A 16261-nucleotide genomic window follows, 5' to 3' on the forward strand; every position below is an offset into this window, starting at 1 on the left:
TTACCTTCTGTAAAACTGCACATGCCTAATTATGCTGTAGTTTTGGGAGTTGCCTCTAATGTCCCTGGTCTCAAAAAACCAGATGCGAATCAGACGTCTGTCCTTTGTCTTGAAGGTCATCCCTACTTCACAGCATATAGAAGGTTATTTGGTCTTCTACCGTGTACTTCTCCCTGTGAGCACTCATTGGGCTGAATGGAATGTCCCAGGAGACCAGCGGACTATTGTTCCAGCCCTTGAGAGGGGCTACAAGTATGAATTCAAAGTGCGACCATATGCAGGGAAGTTGCATGGCTCAGACAGCAATACGAGACATCTCTGGATCCCGGAAGAAGGTACCACTGTGCCACCATCTCCCTTTTTGACCATAGTTACTTGTGAGATTTTGAAACACCAGCTGTCCTAGAGATGCAGCCTGTGTATGCTCAGTGAATGGCTTTCCAGAGGTGATGAATGACTGTGGCTCAGTGGTATTGCCAGTTCAGTTCCCAGAATCTCCAGTTACTGGGTGATGTCACAATCTCCAAATAGTAGATGATATCAGAGACCCTGTGTTCTTCTCACTGCAAACCTTAGGGAATTGTTGTTGTGTTTCTGGTGTAAGCAATGCCTGTATTTGCTACCCAGAATTTCCTAGTCCTGAATTCACTGTCTTAATACTGAAGAGACATTTTGTGTGTGTATATATGAATGTGTGAAAAGTAGACTTTGGCAGCGTTCAAGGCCTCTCCGTTGGTCAAGCTCTGCTCTTTCTCCTCCACTAGCCGTCAACTATTTATTTTACTAAATTTATGTATTAAACCATTTATATGCTGCCTTGTGTATTGGTTCATGGTGGCTGAAGTAGGCCTCTCCTTTCTCCTCAGTGCCCAGTGCTCCTCCTCAGAGCATCAGCATTAGCATGTCTCAAGATGGGAATGTCTCTGGGATAGTCCACTGGGAGCCTCCGCCACATGACACACAAAATGGCATCATCACAGGGTACCAGGTGAGGAGCACTGAAAGAAGAGAAGCTTGACATTTGGAAGACTTGCTTTGGAAAGTAGAAGGACCCTCAAGAGTGGACGGCTGGTGGGATCTGAGAGCTGGTGGGAGAGAAAGCTTACATGGAGCGAGGACACTAAAAACTGTGTGGTCCCAGTGCTTTGGCTGATAGTCATTGATGGCTCTTCAAGAAATCACCCTATTGGCATCTTAGATTAACCCAGTGTATTAGTACAATGTGCATACATGCATACTAATACAATACAACCCAATGTAGTGGTAACAGTGTATTAAATTAGGATCTGCTGGGAAAGGCACTTTCAAATCTTTCACGAGTCATGAAACTCACCTTGGGAATACACTTCTTCAGCCTAACCTAACTTATAAGGTTGTTATGAGAATAAAACAGAGGGAGGAACAATATATTTCCCTCCTGAATCCAAGGAAGGAAGGCAGGATTTTAAAAAAAACGTGAGAGCTTTCATTCTGTTTTGCCCGGTAATTGGCTGCATCCCCTGTACAGGGGATGAGATCATGTTGCTTGTTTGTAACTGGGTGGGTTTTAGCTCAACCTCTGCAGCTTCCCAGGCTGTGTGACTGCATAGGTATTCCTTGCTCAATCTCACCTGTCCTTCTGTGATGCAGACTTGCTTTGTGCTTTCAGGTCTGGTTCCTGGGCAACGAGACATACCAAGGCTCTAATAGGACCATTGATGGAAAAACACATCATCTAGAAGTAACAGGCCTGGGATATGGACTAAAACACTGCGTCCGGGTAGCAGCCATAAATGGAGCAGGAATCGGGGTTGCCAGTAACCCTGTATGCAGTGTCCTAGGTGAGAGAAGCTATTCTGCACTTTACTTAGGAGTGTATACTATACTTCGGGCATGCCTGTTCTGAAGCACAACCTTGAGAATAAGAAATGTCCCTCTTGGCCTATTTTGTCCTGGGATGTCTCGCATGTTCAGAGCAGGAGCCTGTGACTGAGTTTGTGTCAGGGGCTTGCAATGGTCTGTATCACCATTGATACAGCCCAGTGCAGACTGATAGTTTATTTACCAAGTTAAAATTTTGTATCAAATTATCCTGTGTGTTTTTGTCAAAGGACTGGGGATCTATATCAGAAAATTATCCTCGCAAAAAGGACAGTCCCTAAGGCAGAAGTCTCTGACCTTTTTGAGTCTGAGGCCACATTTGCAATTCTCGCATGATACGGTTGGCACAGCAACAAAATGGCTCCTGCAGGAGGCGGGGCCAGCCACAGAATGATTGCCACAGCTTAACTTCAGTAACACAGCCAATCAAACCTTCAGTAGTCAATTAGGAGCCTTGCTGGGGAAAAGCCCTATCTGGTCCCACCCACTTCTTAAAAACACTTGGTGAGTACCAGAATAAGTGCTGGATGCCATGATGGTGCATTGAGGAACCTGTCCTAAGGGTTCTGGGGAACGCCCCAAGACAATTAAACCAGCTTAACACTGGTTTAGTTGTGTCCTGCCAATGTAAATTGTGCAGTGGAATTGCCCAGCACCTGTTTTCTTGCAACCTGATTCAATTTGAAAGGGAACAGTTTGCTCGCAGTTCCATTTGTAAAAGGAACAGCCCCACATATAAGCTATATGTTGTGAGGGGGGCGGGGAGATGGGAAGGAGATTATAAGCTGCTTTAAAGCTCCTTCCAGGAGAGAAAAGCAGGGTATAAAAACCAACTCTTCTTCTTCGAAAATCAGACTCCAGTCTTCTGTCTTGAGTTTTTGCTATCAATCGTTTCCTTTCCTTCTCCCCAGAGCCTACAGTGGGGAAAATGGCAACGGTTCCTGATTTCCTGTCTGCCAGCTACATCCTAGAAGTGGTGCGCCAACCTGTCTTCATTGCCAGTGTGGGGTCTGCACTCTGGATCATGCTGATGGTGCTGGCAGTTTACGTTTGCCAGCAACAAGCCCGGCAGCACAACAAGAGACGGCAGTATGGTCTCGGTGAAGGTGGGCTGGGCTGCATTTGAGTCGGGTCTGACCTTAGGCTTATAGAAAGGGCAGCACTCCGGAGGGTCATATCCAGACCAAACCATCCATGACACTAAGGCTGATTACCCACTGGTGCTCCAGTGCGCAGTGGGACCAGAAGCGTGTTGTGGCAAGGAATCTTGTTGCAATGTGTTTCCTCTTTGCAGCGCGCCGAGGGAGGAGGCACATCGGGGCAAGATTTCTTGTCCCGAGGCACTTCCTCTTGCTCCACGCGTTCTTCTCTCTTTCTGCAGGGAAAGTGAGAGCACTTCTGGCTTGACTTTTTGTGCTTCAACAGGGTGAGGGCGGGAAACAGGATGCAGTAGATAATTGGCCTAAGAGTCTCATGAGTGGAACTTCTGGAGTTTCGTATCTTTAAATAGCAGTTATGCACAGACTTGATTAAGAGTGGGAAGAAGAGTTTAAGCAGAGATGTGTAAATCGGGGAAACACTGCAGGAAGAAGGGCTTAGACCCACCTTTCTGTTGTGCCATGTTTCCAAATCCAAATTAGAGCCTGCTATTTACAAACCAAGCTGCTTGATACTGAATTAAACTATTAGTCTATCAAGGTCAGTATTTTCTCAGACTGGCATTGGCTCTCTGGCATATCACATTGAGGTCTTTCACGTCATGTAATACCTGATCCTTTTAATTGGAGATCTGGAACTGACAAATTAAAGATCTTCTCTTCAGATTGTTTGGATCCATACATATGCAGGGAGTTTGGGGTATGGAGCTACCATGCGGCTTGATATTGTGTGGCATTTTGTGGGAAAATGGCCTTGTGGGAATGTTCCAGATAGTCTGAATGACTCTGCCTGCCCTCTCTCTTTATGTGTGTGTGCATCTCTCTCTCTCTCTCTGTGTGTGTGTGTGTGAGTGTGTGTGTACACACACACACACACACATACACACACACACACACACACACACACAGGGGTCCTATGAAAAATAATCTGATGGGTTATATGTGTGTTGCAAGCTATGGGGGAAGGAATTATGCCCTCCCCCAAAGGACTCACACATATCTCTTGGGGTCCATGTCTCTCTGCTGTTCCACAAAGGATCTTTTAAGCTGCAGCTGGGGGGGGGGGGGATCTTGAATCATGCAATGGGTTGGGGGAGGAGAACTGGCAGAAGCAACTGACGTTACAACCACCCATTCATTCCAGATGTTGGGGCAGGTGATCTGTGGGTTGGGTGGATGTCACATTCTGTCCTTGGATATTTCTTCTTGACTTGTAATGCTGGCAACTCTTACTGTAAGTCTAGTTTTTACTAGGATACCCGACGGGGATTCACAGTTCAATGTCTCAGTACTTTTATCTTTCAATTATTCTTAAAATTAAATAGCTGTTGTAAGTGAAGAGGACAAAGATTTCTGTTTACTTGTTTTGATAGGAGAAAGAAAGAGCAGATTTCTAAATTCTAGTGTGCATATTTATCATCTCTATAGGAGAGATAAATCATCCACACAAATCTTGCATTGACATAATGGAATGAACTACAAATAAGATATTACAAAAATGAAAAATTGATAAGTCCTCCCTCCACTAGAATTCGGCTGGGACTGATCCTGAACTTCTCTGATCCTACCAGAAGTGCCCACCTAGGGTCCAGTTTGAGGAGGATTTGGAGCGGTGGAAAGTGCTGAAAAGGTTTCTGTACTATTCCTCTGATTGCTTTTCTGATCCTGATTGACTTACCAGAAGTGCCTTTTTCTGTTTAGAAAGAATCCTCAAGGCAATGTGATGTGCCTGTATGCATGACTTTTACTTTGGACCTAGGAGAGACCTTGTGCTAAATGCCAGCTGCAGCACACAGTTCAGGAAAGAAATTGCTAACTGGTGCAGCTGACCTCTTGCCTCTCATTCTCCCTAGGTTTGTACAGGAATGCAAGTGATGACACCATCATCAAACACAGGTAAGTTGTAGCTGCTTCAGAATCTAGGGCTAAATGCATCTTGTCTCACCTCCAGGTACCTTGTGAGCCAGACAGATCGCAAACACGTGATGGAGCATCTGCTCTGCCTGCTTGTCAAATGCGGAGGGCTCTGATGAAGTCCCACACACTTCCATGGCTTGTTAATCCTGACTCACCCGCTTGAATCCATTTGAATGTCTGAATTGCCATTCGGATTCAGGCATTTGGATGGATTCGGATTTGGCTCAATTCGGGCCATTTGAATTCGGCCCAAATTCAAGCCGAAATGACCAAATTGCCCAATTTGACTGTTTTAGTGCCCAATTTGACTGTTTTGGTGATTCGGCCCTGTCTAGTCCTGAGTATGAAAATGCGGGCAGATGCCAGACTTGAATGGCAAAGCTAAGACAGGAACTGGACTTCGATTCATAGAGTAAGGAGTTCACACATTGGGTCTGGGATCTCAACTCTACAGGTTATCCTCAATTCCTCTATGGTGCCTAATTCAGATCAGAACCATGATATGTACAGAGAAGGATTTCATTCTGTCACCCTTTCCATTTTCCCAGCATGAAACAGTTCTGAGGCAATGCTATTTTTGAGAAAGCTACATGTTCCCAGGGAAATTCATTGGTTTCCACGAGACACCAAATAGCTTTGTCCCACACTCCTGGAACTTCTTTCTTTCCTTCATTCCTTCCTTCATTTCTATCCTGCCTTTCCTTTGTTCATGGTGGCTTACAATTAAAACATTCCCATCTAAAATCAAAGATGAAATAAGCCTCAAATCCCTCCCACTCCCCCCTCAAAAGATGCCTGCCGTTCAAGCCCTCTCAAAAGCCCTGGGAAACAGGCAAGCCTGAAGATCTCCAAAGAATGGGCCCCTCTCACCCATTGCACTGAGCTAGAGCTGTGATGGAGAATTCCTGGGCTTTGACTGATGCTCAATGGGCCACCCTAAGTGGTAGGATAACCAGCAAAAGACTGCCAGATTATTGTAGTTGGCACTTGGGAACATATGGATGGAGACTGTCCTTCTGATGCTTGAAAATGGTCCTTCCACTGCATGAAAATGGCCCAGGGGAGAAGACTGAAGCCCTTTCTCTACCAACACCATGGTCCTGATCTAAATCAGGCACCGCACAGGTGGGAATTGAAGAGGACCTGCAGGCCACGACTGACTTGCATTATGTCTGAAACAAGGTGGGGGACCCCAGACTTAACCTGGGTGCTCCTTCCCGCCTACTTGTCTATTTCCCCCTCCCATTCATTTAATATCTGTAAAAGCATGTGACTGTTCTTTCTTCAACTATAGGGTAGACTCAAGTGATTCCCCCTGGCTTTCCAACTCATGGAAGTCTACCTCTGGTTCCAAGAATTACAGCACTAGCAGCAGCTTGAGCAGCCAACTCCTGTGGACTGAGCCCAAAGACAACCAGGACTCCCACAAATCATGTAAGTCTCACTCGCTGTCTGCAAAGAAACCCCCCCTCATCCCCCCCAGCCACATCACTCAAAGACTTCTGCCCCACCCTTCCAACAACTGAGGGCAACTAACAATGGCCCAAATAAAAAGCAAGTGTATAAAACAAGCAAAGAATCTTTCACATTCTGAGCCCATGAATGAAGGTTTCCTGCAATATAGAAGCCTCAGACAAGCCTCCAGCCCTGCAGGCTAACCAAAATCCAGGAGGGGTTTATTTATTTATTTGGTTTTTATATTGCTCTCCCTGTTTTAACTGTCTCAGAGAGGTTCCCAACATGGATTCACTATAAATATATAAAATACAATGCAGACATAAATACGATACAGATACAACACAACATAGTCAATCGTGGTGCCTAAAAATAATCCCAGCAAGGAATGGGCGAGTCAATTCAATAGGAATCGTTTGGTCATCAGATCAACCTAAAGAAAGAAAGAGAGAAGGGAAGGGAAGGAAGGCCAGCTGAGATGGAGAAACACCACCACTGCTGGAATCTTTTGGATCACTTCTGAAAGCTTGTTCTGAACTATGGGAAGAAGAATGGGAAATGTTCTTGTTGGGGATGGAAGGAGAGTGCCACTGCTGCTGGGCAGTGGATATGGCTGGCAGAGGGCATTCAATCAAAGGGGTGGGGAAAGAATGGGCAGGTGGGCAGCAGGGAAGGCACATGGGTGGGTGAGTCAGCAGCCAGGGTCGTAGCAGCTGTCCCACCAGAGGGACTGCCGGTCCTGGCTCATGGCATTTGCCCCAAGGGGATCCTGCTCTTTTGCTGGACAAACCGTACAATTCACAGTTGCACCTCAGCTGGGAAATACACGCTTACTTTGATCTGCTGGATTGGAAAGGGGGAAAAACATATTGGCTGCCACGGGCAGGGACCTCGTGTTTGCTGGCTCCGAACTTGTGCATTTCACTTCCCTTCCGCAGCCGTGTCCTTTGACAAGCAGAGCCAAGGATCCCAAATGCAGGCTGCTCCTCTGGTACCTGACAGCAGCAGCAGCAGCCTGTATGGAGCCCTCTATGTGGACCTTCCTGCAAGAGACCTGAAAACCTTCTACAGCGCTCCTCTGCCACACCTTTCAAGCCCCAGCCTGCCAAGCATGGAACTGGTGCAGCCAAGTGACCAGAGGCTCCTCCCACTCTGCAGTCAGAATCTGAGGATAGATAACACCAAAATCCGGGGATCAGTACGGCAAGGAAAAAGGGCCAGTCCCTCATCCCCAAACCTTATTCTGCAGGCATCCTGGGAGAAAAACAGCAAGAAAGGTAAGGCTCTATTGTGGCCAGGCAGTAGCTTCAGAGGCAGAATAATGGATTTGTGAAGGCGCAGTTGCTCACTGTTTTCTGGCAGGGCTCCTCTGCCCATAAGTGCTATCCAATAGCCATCAGATCAATGAGGCACGTTTTTCCTGATCCACACATGTGGAGCCCTACCAGGAAAAAGTTGGCAGCCTGTTTGCCACGTCTAAAGTTTCCAGCCCCTGTTGTTGCAGAGATCTGGTGTGTGTGTGTGTGTGTGTGTGTGTGTGTGTGTGTATCTCTGCAATGAAAAGGGATAGAGTCTTGCTTTGAAAACTAATGACAGCTGGGAACTCAGAGAACTTGACAGACAGATTAATGCAGCACTACAATGATATGTGAGCTGCTGATTAAAACAAAACAAAACGTGCTTTCCGTGGGTGAGAAGCCACCACGAGGGAATGGGTCAGTGAAAACTGTGCTGTCCTTGAGACCGGGAGGATCAACACTTCCCTGGCCACATGGATACTGCCCGAGCTTTGCCTTGGTTTTTCCTAAAATATTATAGGAAAGCAGGTTTGGAAAAGCAGGAAGAGTGGGCATTATTTATTTTTACAATTTTGGGCTGGCCACTAAAACAAATAATTCAGCCCTTTCCAAAATCTGAAAAAGAGCACCACAATTATTTTATTTATTTATTTATTTCATTCCATTTTTAAACCACCCTCCCCCGGAGGGCTCAGGGCGGTGTACATCAACATCAAATAAATACAAATATAAAAACAATCTATAACAATATTAAATTCATAAAATTTAAACAATTTAAAATTTGCAGATGGTGACTTATCCCAACCCCATTCCCGCCCATGGGAGACCAAGATGGTATGAGGGTCAGATGGTCATTCCGGCTGGCCAAAAGCCAAAATTACTGAAGCTATAACCGAACCAACATGCAAAATTGTTAACAAGATCGATTCCCCAAAGACCTGGTGGAAAAGAAAAAAAGTTTTCAACAGTTGCCTAAAATCTAGATTGAAATGTGCTCAGCAGTCCTCCCTAAGCAATTTAGTTGATTCCAGCAATCAGCAGTCCAGTGGGAGTTCTAATCATGAATCCAAGCCTACACAAACTACCCTAGCATTTCTAAACCACATCAGCGGTGCAGGCCAATTTTCTTCCTCTGATCCAGAGAACGGGGGTTCTTCATGGCATACATTCTGGGACAAGAGAAGAAAACTAGCCCGATGCCCACCCATCTGGCAACCGTGCCCCCCGTTCACCCCGCAGGGATGCTGAGGTTTGCAAAGTCCTAATTCAATTATCTGCAAAGTTCAGGCACAAATTGAATGGAGTGACTTCCATGGAATCTAATATAAAACCTAATTTGCTTGCTGGAGCTGCTAATTGCCGCAAGCGATGCAGAGAGACGTTCCTGTCCCGTGCTATCCCTGCTAAAGATGCTGAATTGGCCGGGTTGCCGGGAAACGGCGTGGCATCACAGGAGGCTACCCCTGCGGCTCGCAATCGAACGGGTCCTTCACACCTTGGGTCAGAATGCTTGCCTTGGCATTCCGGTCAGGCCTGGTATCCCTGGAACCAATTATTGAAAAAGGCTTTTTTGGGTTTCGGGAAGGTTTAATGTATACTGTAGGGCCAGTTAAGATGAGTGACCTTCCAGAGGAAGAAACTTTCCCCTCCCAGCTTGGACAGAAACACTCTCATCTCTCTTTCCACTGTCTCTTGTGCCTCCACCTCTCCCCCCACCCCGAATTGGGGAGTAGCAGGGTAGAGATTTACAGTGTGGAACTGAGCTCCCCAGGAGCCAGGCAGGAATCAGGCATGGTCTTGTCTGATGGCTTCTCTGTCGTCAGGATGTACAGAGCTAAATAAGTTGCTTTCGTTTGAATTCCCGGAGATGTAGAGGCCGTGCTCTATTTTGATGTCTTTTTTTTATCCCCCAGAGCTGCAACAAGTCCACAGCACACCTGCAACTCCATCTGGCTTTTCGGCAGACTGGAGCAACCTCGGCAGTCGGATCAGCAGCAGCAGCTCTGGAAAGCACCACAGAATCCCCGGTAGGATGACTAACTCTTCTTTCTCAAGATGAAGAGCATTTTTTTCAGAGCTCCTGTGAAGAAAAAGTTATGTATTTCACAGTTTTATCCCATCCTTCTAGTGAGCTCCAAGTGGCACATGTAGCAATCATTCCTGCACTAAGGAGTAAGATAGGCAGACAGAACGCAACTGGTCCGAGGTCACTGAGCATAATGTTGCAACTAACTGAACAAGGATTTGATCCTGCGTCTTCCAGATCTTTCCCTGACACTCTATATAGGCCATACTCTTACTACTTTAGAGCTGCAGTTCTGATGAGAATATGTGATGAGATCTATAAAAAGCCACCTTTAAAGCGTTGTGAAAATTAAACAATTTACAGACCAGGTGCTCGGGAGCAACAACCACAGAAGGCCATTGCTTTCACATCCTGCATGTGAGCTCCCTGGTGGGTCACTGCGAGTAGCAGAGAGCTGGACTAGATGGACTCTGGTCTGACCCAGCTGGCTTGTTCTTATGTTATTTTTGTTTGGGGTGGGGCAGCTGTTTCATGTATTTAAAGACAATGGGGCCCCTCTGTAGCTTAAGACTGGATCCATAGGGATCCTCTTGCTCGCAGGAAGAATCCATTTGCTTGCCAAGGGGGAATTCATCACTCACAGAAAGAAGCCCTCCGCTTATAGAAGGAGCAAGCGTCTTCCCTGAGTGAGAGGAAACTTTTGGTTCCAATCCGTGTTCTCCCTGCAAGGCAAAACCAAACTAACGTTTTCTCTAATCAAGCACTATCTCGGCTGATTTACGTTAATTTCTATTGCCCAAAAATCAATTTGGGGGGGGGGGGGGAGGGGGGGGAACACCAGAATCATGTAAGGACCCTGTGAGTTCTCCCAGTATATCTGGGTATTAGGAATACATTTATAATTAGCTGGTCTGAGATTATGCAAGAAATAGGAACTTTCTAACGTGGTTTTTCCTTCTTGATCATAGTGGTGGGAGAAACTGGGAGAAAATGGGGGTGAGCAGTGGTAGAGGGGGTGAACTGAGCCGTGGTGGAGGTAAATAATATCACCTGGTAAATAACTTCTCATTAACTTCTGTTATTTGGACAGGGCATTTTCCCTCCTCGAAGCTATCAACAATCCTTGGGGTAGTAGAAAATAAAATATCTGCGTTTCCAAGAACATGATCATTTTCATTCCCACAGAATGACACTAGGGGGCAGTAGAGCTTTATGTTAAGTCAGGAATACAATAGCTAGTGGCCTTTTTTTAATAGGGTGCTCTGCGTGCCACCCTCCTGGTGGGGCCTGGGGATCTGAAATTAGAACTAGTCTCCAGACTACAGAGGAAATGGCAGCTTTGGAGGCTGGACTCTGTGGTATTATACCCGAGTTAAGTCCCTGCCCTTCCCAGTCTCCACCCTTAAATCTTCAGGCATTTCCCAACATAAAGTTGGTATGCAGGAGGCTAATCAGGCAACCTTTTTCATGTGAACATAGAGAGTCTGGGAACGGGACATATACAGTAATAAGGCATAATAGAGAGAAGAAGAGGAGAGTTTGGATTTATACCCCACCTTTCTTTCCTGTAAGGAGGCTCAAGGTGGCCTACAAGCTCCTTTCCCCTCCTCTCCCCACAACAGACACCTTGTGAAGTAGGTGTGGGCTGAAAGAGTTACAAAGAACTGTGACTAGGCCAAGGTCACCCAGCAGGAATGTAGGAATGCAAAAACACATCTGGTTCGCCAGATAAGCCTGTGCCACTTAGGTGGAGGAGTGGGGAATCAAACCCTGTTCTCCAGATTAGAATCCAGCTGCTCTTAACCACTACACCACGCTGGCGCTCTAATAAAGCTCTTTCTTTCTAATAAAGCTCTCTCTTTCTCCACCATTGGTCATCAGGTGAATTGCCCTGGGGAATAAACAGGTAGCTAATATATTTTCATACATTTTTAAAGGTGTAATATAATAGGTGATAAAGATGCTTAGAGTTCTCAGGTTTTGCAATACTAAGCCTAAAGTGAAATATGCACAGACACCTGAATGAGAAACTAAGAGCCGATCTAGAGGTTACAGCTCTGATATAGAAGCTGTTGAAAAATGCATGACATCTTCACCATAATGGGAGCTATAACATGTGTTACCCCTTATCACAGGGGACTTTTGCACGTTGCTTGATTTCCTATGGTGGTACAGCACATGCCAGTTTGAGGCTGGAAGCAATATATAGGCAGAGACCCATATAACAAACAGAACTGCAAATTGTAGCCCCTATGAATGCATTGGGAGCATTTTTTCTCAACCGCTGCCACTTGGGGGCTGTAATATATAGGTAGGCTCATATCACAATGCATTTTGAGGTAGACATACATAGATGTCGTATTGAAAACTTGTGGCAAATACTTTTATTGTCAACGCCTTTGCATGTGGAGAAAGCTGGCATTTTTCACACCAGATCAAATCACCGATTTCCATGGTTCCCACTACACACTTCACCAGGTCCTTTCTGCAAACATCACATTGCAAAATTCTCTCAAGATAACATGACTGTGTGGGCAAATAATGCATGAGTAGGCCTGAAGAGCAAACCAAATGGCCTCCAAAGGACCAGTGTGGTGTAATGGTTGGAACAGGATCTGGGGAACCCAGGTTGGCCTGTGTGCAGCTAGGATGGCTAGTCCGAGGAGAAAATGAAGAAGGGAAACATGCTGTCTTCCCCTGAATTGGATAGCAAAAGATAGCTCAATCTTGTCAGATCTCAGAAGCTAAGCAGGGTTGGTCCTGGTTAGTATTTGCACATTTAGTATTTGGCTGGGAGACAGCCAAAGAATACAAGAGTTGCTGTTTTGGGCTCTCTGGGTCGAAGCACAAGGCCATAGAACCGTGGTGGCGAACCTTTGGCACTCCAGATGTTATGGACTACAATTCCCATCAGCCCCTGCCAGCATGGCCAATTGGCATGCTGATGGGAATTGTAGTCCATAACATCTGGAGTGCCAAAGGTTCGCCACCACTGCCATAGAAGGTTTGTCAAAAGGTTAGACAGCTGCAAGTCAAGCACCCTCCAATTCAAAAGGCAACTGTGTTCAAATGAGTGCTCACTGAATCCCCAGTGACTTCTTGTATCTTCTGAAGCATGCCCTACTCCAATTAAATGAAGGGCAGCGAAAACTGGATCTTGGCTTTGGGGAAGAAGAAAGGGGAAATATATATATATATATTTAAAAGAAGCAAAGAAGCCTTCAGAACTGAAATCTCCCACCTGCAGTCCCAGCCCTTCCTCAATCCACCCTCCCCCCCATTCCCCTGCATGTATAAATAATTATTTTGTGATGCAGAAGGGGGAAATTCTTGAGTGTTAATTAAAGCACATTAAAATACATTTGCCGTTTTGGCCTAAATTGCCCTCAGGGGATCTACAACCCAGCTGATATCTGTGAAGGAGGGCTCCTCCTCCACTTCAACATTTCTTTGGTACCATCCATGTGCCAGGCACTGTTCAAAATGCAGAATTAATTTGAGCAAGACTAGGATTGGGAGGAGGAGGAGTCAAGGGTTGATTGATTAGTTGTTGAGATAGGGCAGGGAAAAATGTCAGGGGACTGTGCATGACCCCCCTCCTCAAAATACCAGGGATCAAACAGTGACAGGTGACAGATTGCTATGTAGATGGCCCCCTCTTGTTAATTAGAAAAATTACACACGCGTATATGCTGGTTTGCACACCTTCGCTGGTACTGTGACCTGCTGGCAGCATCTCTCTTTGAGGGGGTGGCCCCCATTGGTTGTAAGAGATGGCTGGAAACGTTATGGCTCTAATCTCCTTTCTGCATCCCTGCTGCCCAGGAAAGCGAAATGCCTGATCAATTTGCCCACAGAGATGCTGTCAGGCAGTTCCTGCTTCTCGTGGTCCCTCTTGCCTTCTCCCTGGACACATTAAGTTCTCCTAATCTGAATTGGATCTGGCTGTCATATGCCTGGGCTGGGGCGATGTTCCCTAATGAAACTCTCAAAGAGAACATTATTCTTAGTTCCTCGCGCACAAGTCAATGATACTACATGCCTGACAGCCCAGTTTTGTGGCTGCCATTCTCTTTCCTCCTGTTGGAAGTGAGTTTTACGGAGCCCTTTTTATTTGCCTTCTAAGGCACTTTTGTGATGATTGCAAACTTCTGAAGGGTGGAGGGAACACTCTTGGTCCCAGCCTACAAATAACCTGATCAGCCTGTATTACTTCCAGACTAAGATTCTGTTGTTAAATTCAGACATGCTGGGGTAGGTGGATGGTTTTAGTCATTTTCACACGAGTTATTTGCTGTGGGTTTGATGCTGTTGGAAAGTGGTTTTAGTTTTTTTTCCCCTGCTTCCCTGCAGCATTCATGTATCTCTTGGAGTTTTGGATCTTCAGGATTGTAGAATCTTGGACGTTAAGCAGGCTCAGTCCTTAATTTAATACCTGACTGGGAAACCACCCAGGGAAGTCCAGGGTTGCTATGCAGAGGCAGAGGCAGGCAATGGCAAACAACCTCTGGTCTGTGTTTTGCCTTAAAAACCCTGGAGGGGTCACCATAAGTCAGCTATGACTTGATGGCACTTTCCACCCCATGATACGTAAGGCCTTTTACCAGAGGCGTGCCGGGGGTAAATGGTGCCCAGAGACACATTGTCTCTGGGTGCCCCCCCTGGGGGGGGCGGAGCCAGGCGCCCTCAACCCGGCCCATGTCCATGTCGATGATGACATGGGCGGGGTTGAGGGTGCTCAGAGACAACAGCAGCAGGAAGTTCTGCTGCCTCGTCGTCTTCAAGCGCCCTCGACCCTGCCCATTTGTCATCGACATAGGTGGGGTCAGGGGCTCCCAGCTCCATACCCCCTCTGCCGTCTTCCTGGTCACGTAAGGGGACAATTTTGCGCCCCCCACGTGACCAGGAGAGTGGCGCCTGGGGGCAAGGGGTACCCCTTGTCCCTAGGCAAATATGCCACTGCCTTTTACTCATAGAAATCCTTAATATTAAACATCATTAGGGCCAAACCAGGCAAAATACTGGAAGATCTGATTTGAGGTCTTTCCAGCATTTTAAAACAAAATTGCAAAAAGAGAGAGCCTGTTTCTACACTAATAACATCCCAACATACTTGTGGTTTTGACTGGCAAAACTACAGAGGGCAGAAAAGAATAGACTCCCTCCCCTTTCCCTGCATAGTGGGACCCCAATTTAACTCCCCCTTCTGGGCAATACCAGTTAATCCCACCTTTCAACTAATTCGACCCTGGCTGTTAATATAGGCCAGGGGTCTGCAACCTGCGGCTCTCCAGATGTTCATGGACTACAAATCCCATCAGCCCCTGCCAGCATGGCAAATTGGCCATGCTGGAGGGGGGCTGATGGGATTTGTAGTCCATGAACATCTGGAATGCTGCAGGTTGCAGATCCCTGATTATAGGCCATGTATGCACTTCTGGTCTCCTTCGCATTGAATGATCATTCTGTTCAGGTTGAATTCTTGGATACATACATACATACATACGTACGTACGTACGTACGTACACACACACACACACACACATATATACCTATACATATCCTATACATACGTGTGTGTGTGTGTGTGTGTGTGTGTGTGTGTATGTTTTCCCTTCTCCTGAACTTACTGCACCTCAGATCAGAGAATCTCTGAAACCTCTGAAAATGTGACTCTTCCTCGTGTTCTGCAGGGAGAGCAAAGGAAGTGTGTTTTGTTTTCTTTGGTTTTGTTAATTCCTCCTGGCTTTCTCAGCTTACACAGCAGCAGCTCCTCCCACACTTCCAGGCAGTACTTCAGAAGGATTGGAAAGGGATGTCTTCTTTTGTTTTTAATTTTCATGCTTAAAATTCATGCTTAAAATTCACCTAAAATTTACATGGACTGGCAAATTAATTCTAGACCAGAGATGGCATCCCCTCCCTCCAAAAAAGGCAGCTGGCAATCTCCCCAGCAGGAGGTTGCACAGATAGAATAAAGAAGTGGGGGTGAGCAAAATGGAGTATCAGTTTGGCTGGGGGCTCTTTACAGCAGGAGAATCCCATTTAAACAAAAATCTGCAGGAAGAATCCACTGCAAACCAAACAGCCGCAAGGTGAGCAGTGCATGCAAAAATGACTATAGACGTTGTTCTTCTACATTGTATGGTTGAGTGAGACTGCGAAATGGACTAATGCAGCAGGGATTGGCTGTCTGGGAGAGTGGAAATGGGCGAGTTGGTTCAATTGGGTGATTCTGATGACTGTTTTGGGGTCCTGGACGATTCTGCAACATCAGGGGATTGACTGACTTTTTATTTTCCTTGTGTTTTTCATAGGGGAAACAAAAAGGGTACTGAAATCTCTCAGCTCCCCAAAGTTCTTGCAGGGCGGTGCCTCACAGAATGCTGCTGTTCTGTTGCCTCCACCTCCTCCAATCCCGCCAGACTTCCAAGTTTCCCAGGATCACAGCACCCAGCAAGAGTAAGTGGGACTCTGAAGTGCTTTTGTAGTTTATCTTCTAAAGACCTCTTTTGATCCTCCCTCTACTGTATATTTAGAAATCGAGC

General features: G+C 46.2%; 1 protein-coding gene across 2 annotated transcripts in view; it reads left to right on the plus strand.

Moving 5' to 3' along the window:
* ROBO4 (roundabout guidance receptor 4) overlaps positions 1-16261 on the plus strand; it is a 72702-nt gene that overhangs the window by 28343 nt on the left and 28098 nt on the right. For both annotated transcript variants that reach the window (XM_048513388.1, XM_048513389.1), the window contains exons 8-16: positions 116-335; positions 867-988; positions 1649-1820; positions 2772-2966; positions 4871-4913; positions 6229-6368; positions 7328-7666; positions 9601-9714; positions 16031-16175. In XM_048513388.1, coding sequence (XP_048369345.1) covers positions 116-335; positions 867-988; positions 1649-1820; positions 2772-2966; positions 4871-4913; positions 6229-6368; positions 7328-7666; positions 9601-9714; positions 16031-16175 — 1490 coding nt within the window. The remainder of the gene's footprint in view (positions 1-115; positions 336-866; positions 989-1648; positions 1821-2771; positions 2967-4870; positions 4914-6228; positions 6369-7327; positions 7667-9600; positions 9715-16030; positions 16176-16261) is intronic.

The sequence above is a fragment of the Sphaerodactylus townsendi genome, linkage group LG12 (genome assembly GCF_021028975.2).
Source record: "Sphaerodactylus townsendi isolate TG3544 linkage group LG12, MPM_Stown_v2.3, whole genome shotgun sequence".
In the NCBI taxonomy this organism is placed as follows: domain Eukaryota; kingdom Metazoa; phylum Chordata; class Lepidosauria; order Squamata; family Sphaerodactylidae; genus Sphaerodactylus; species Sphaerodactylus townsendi.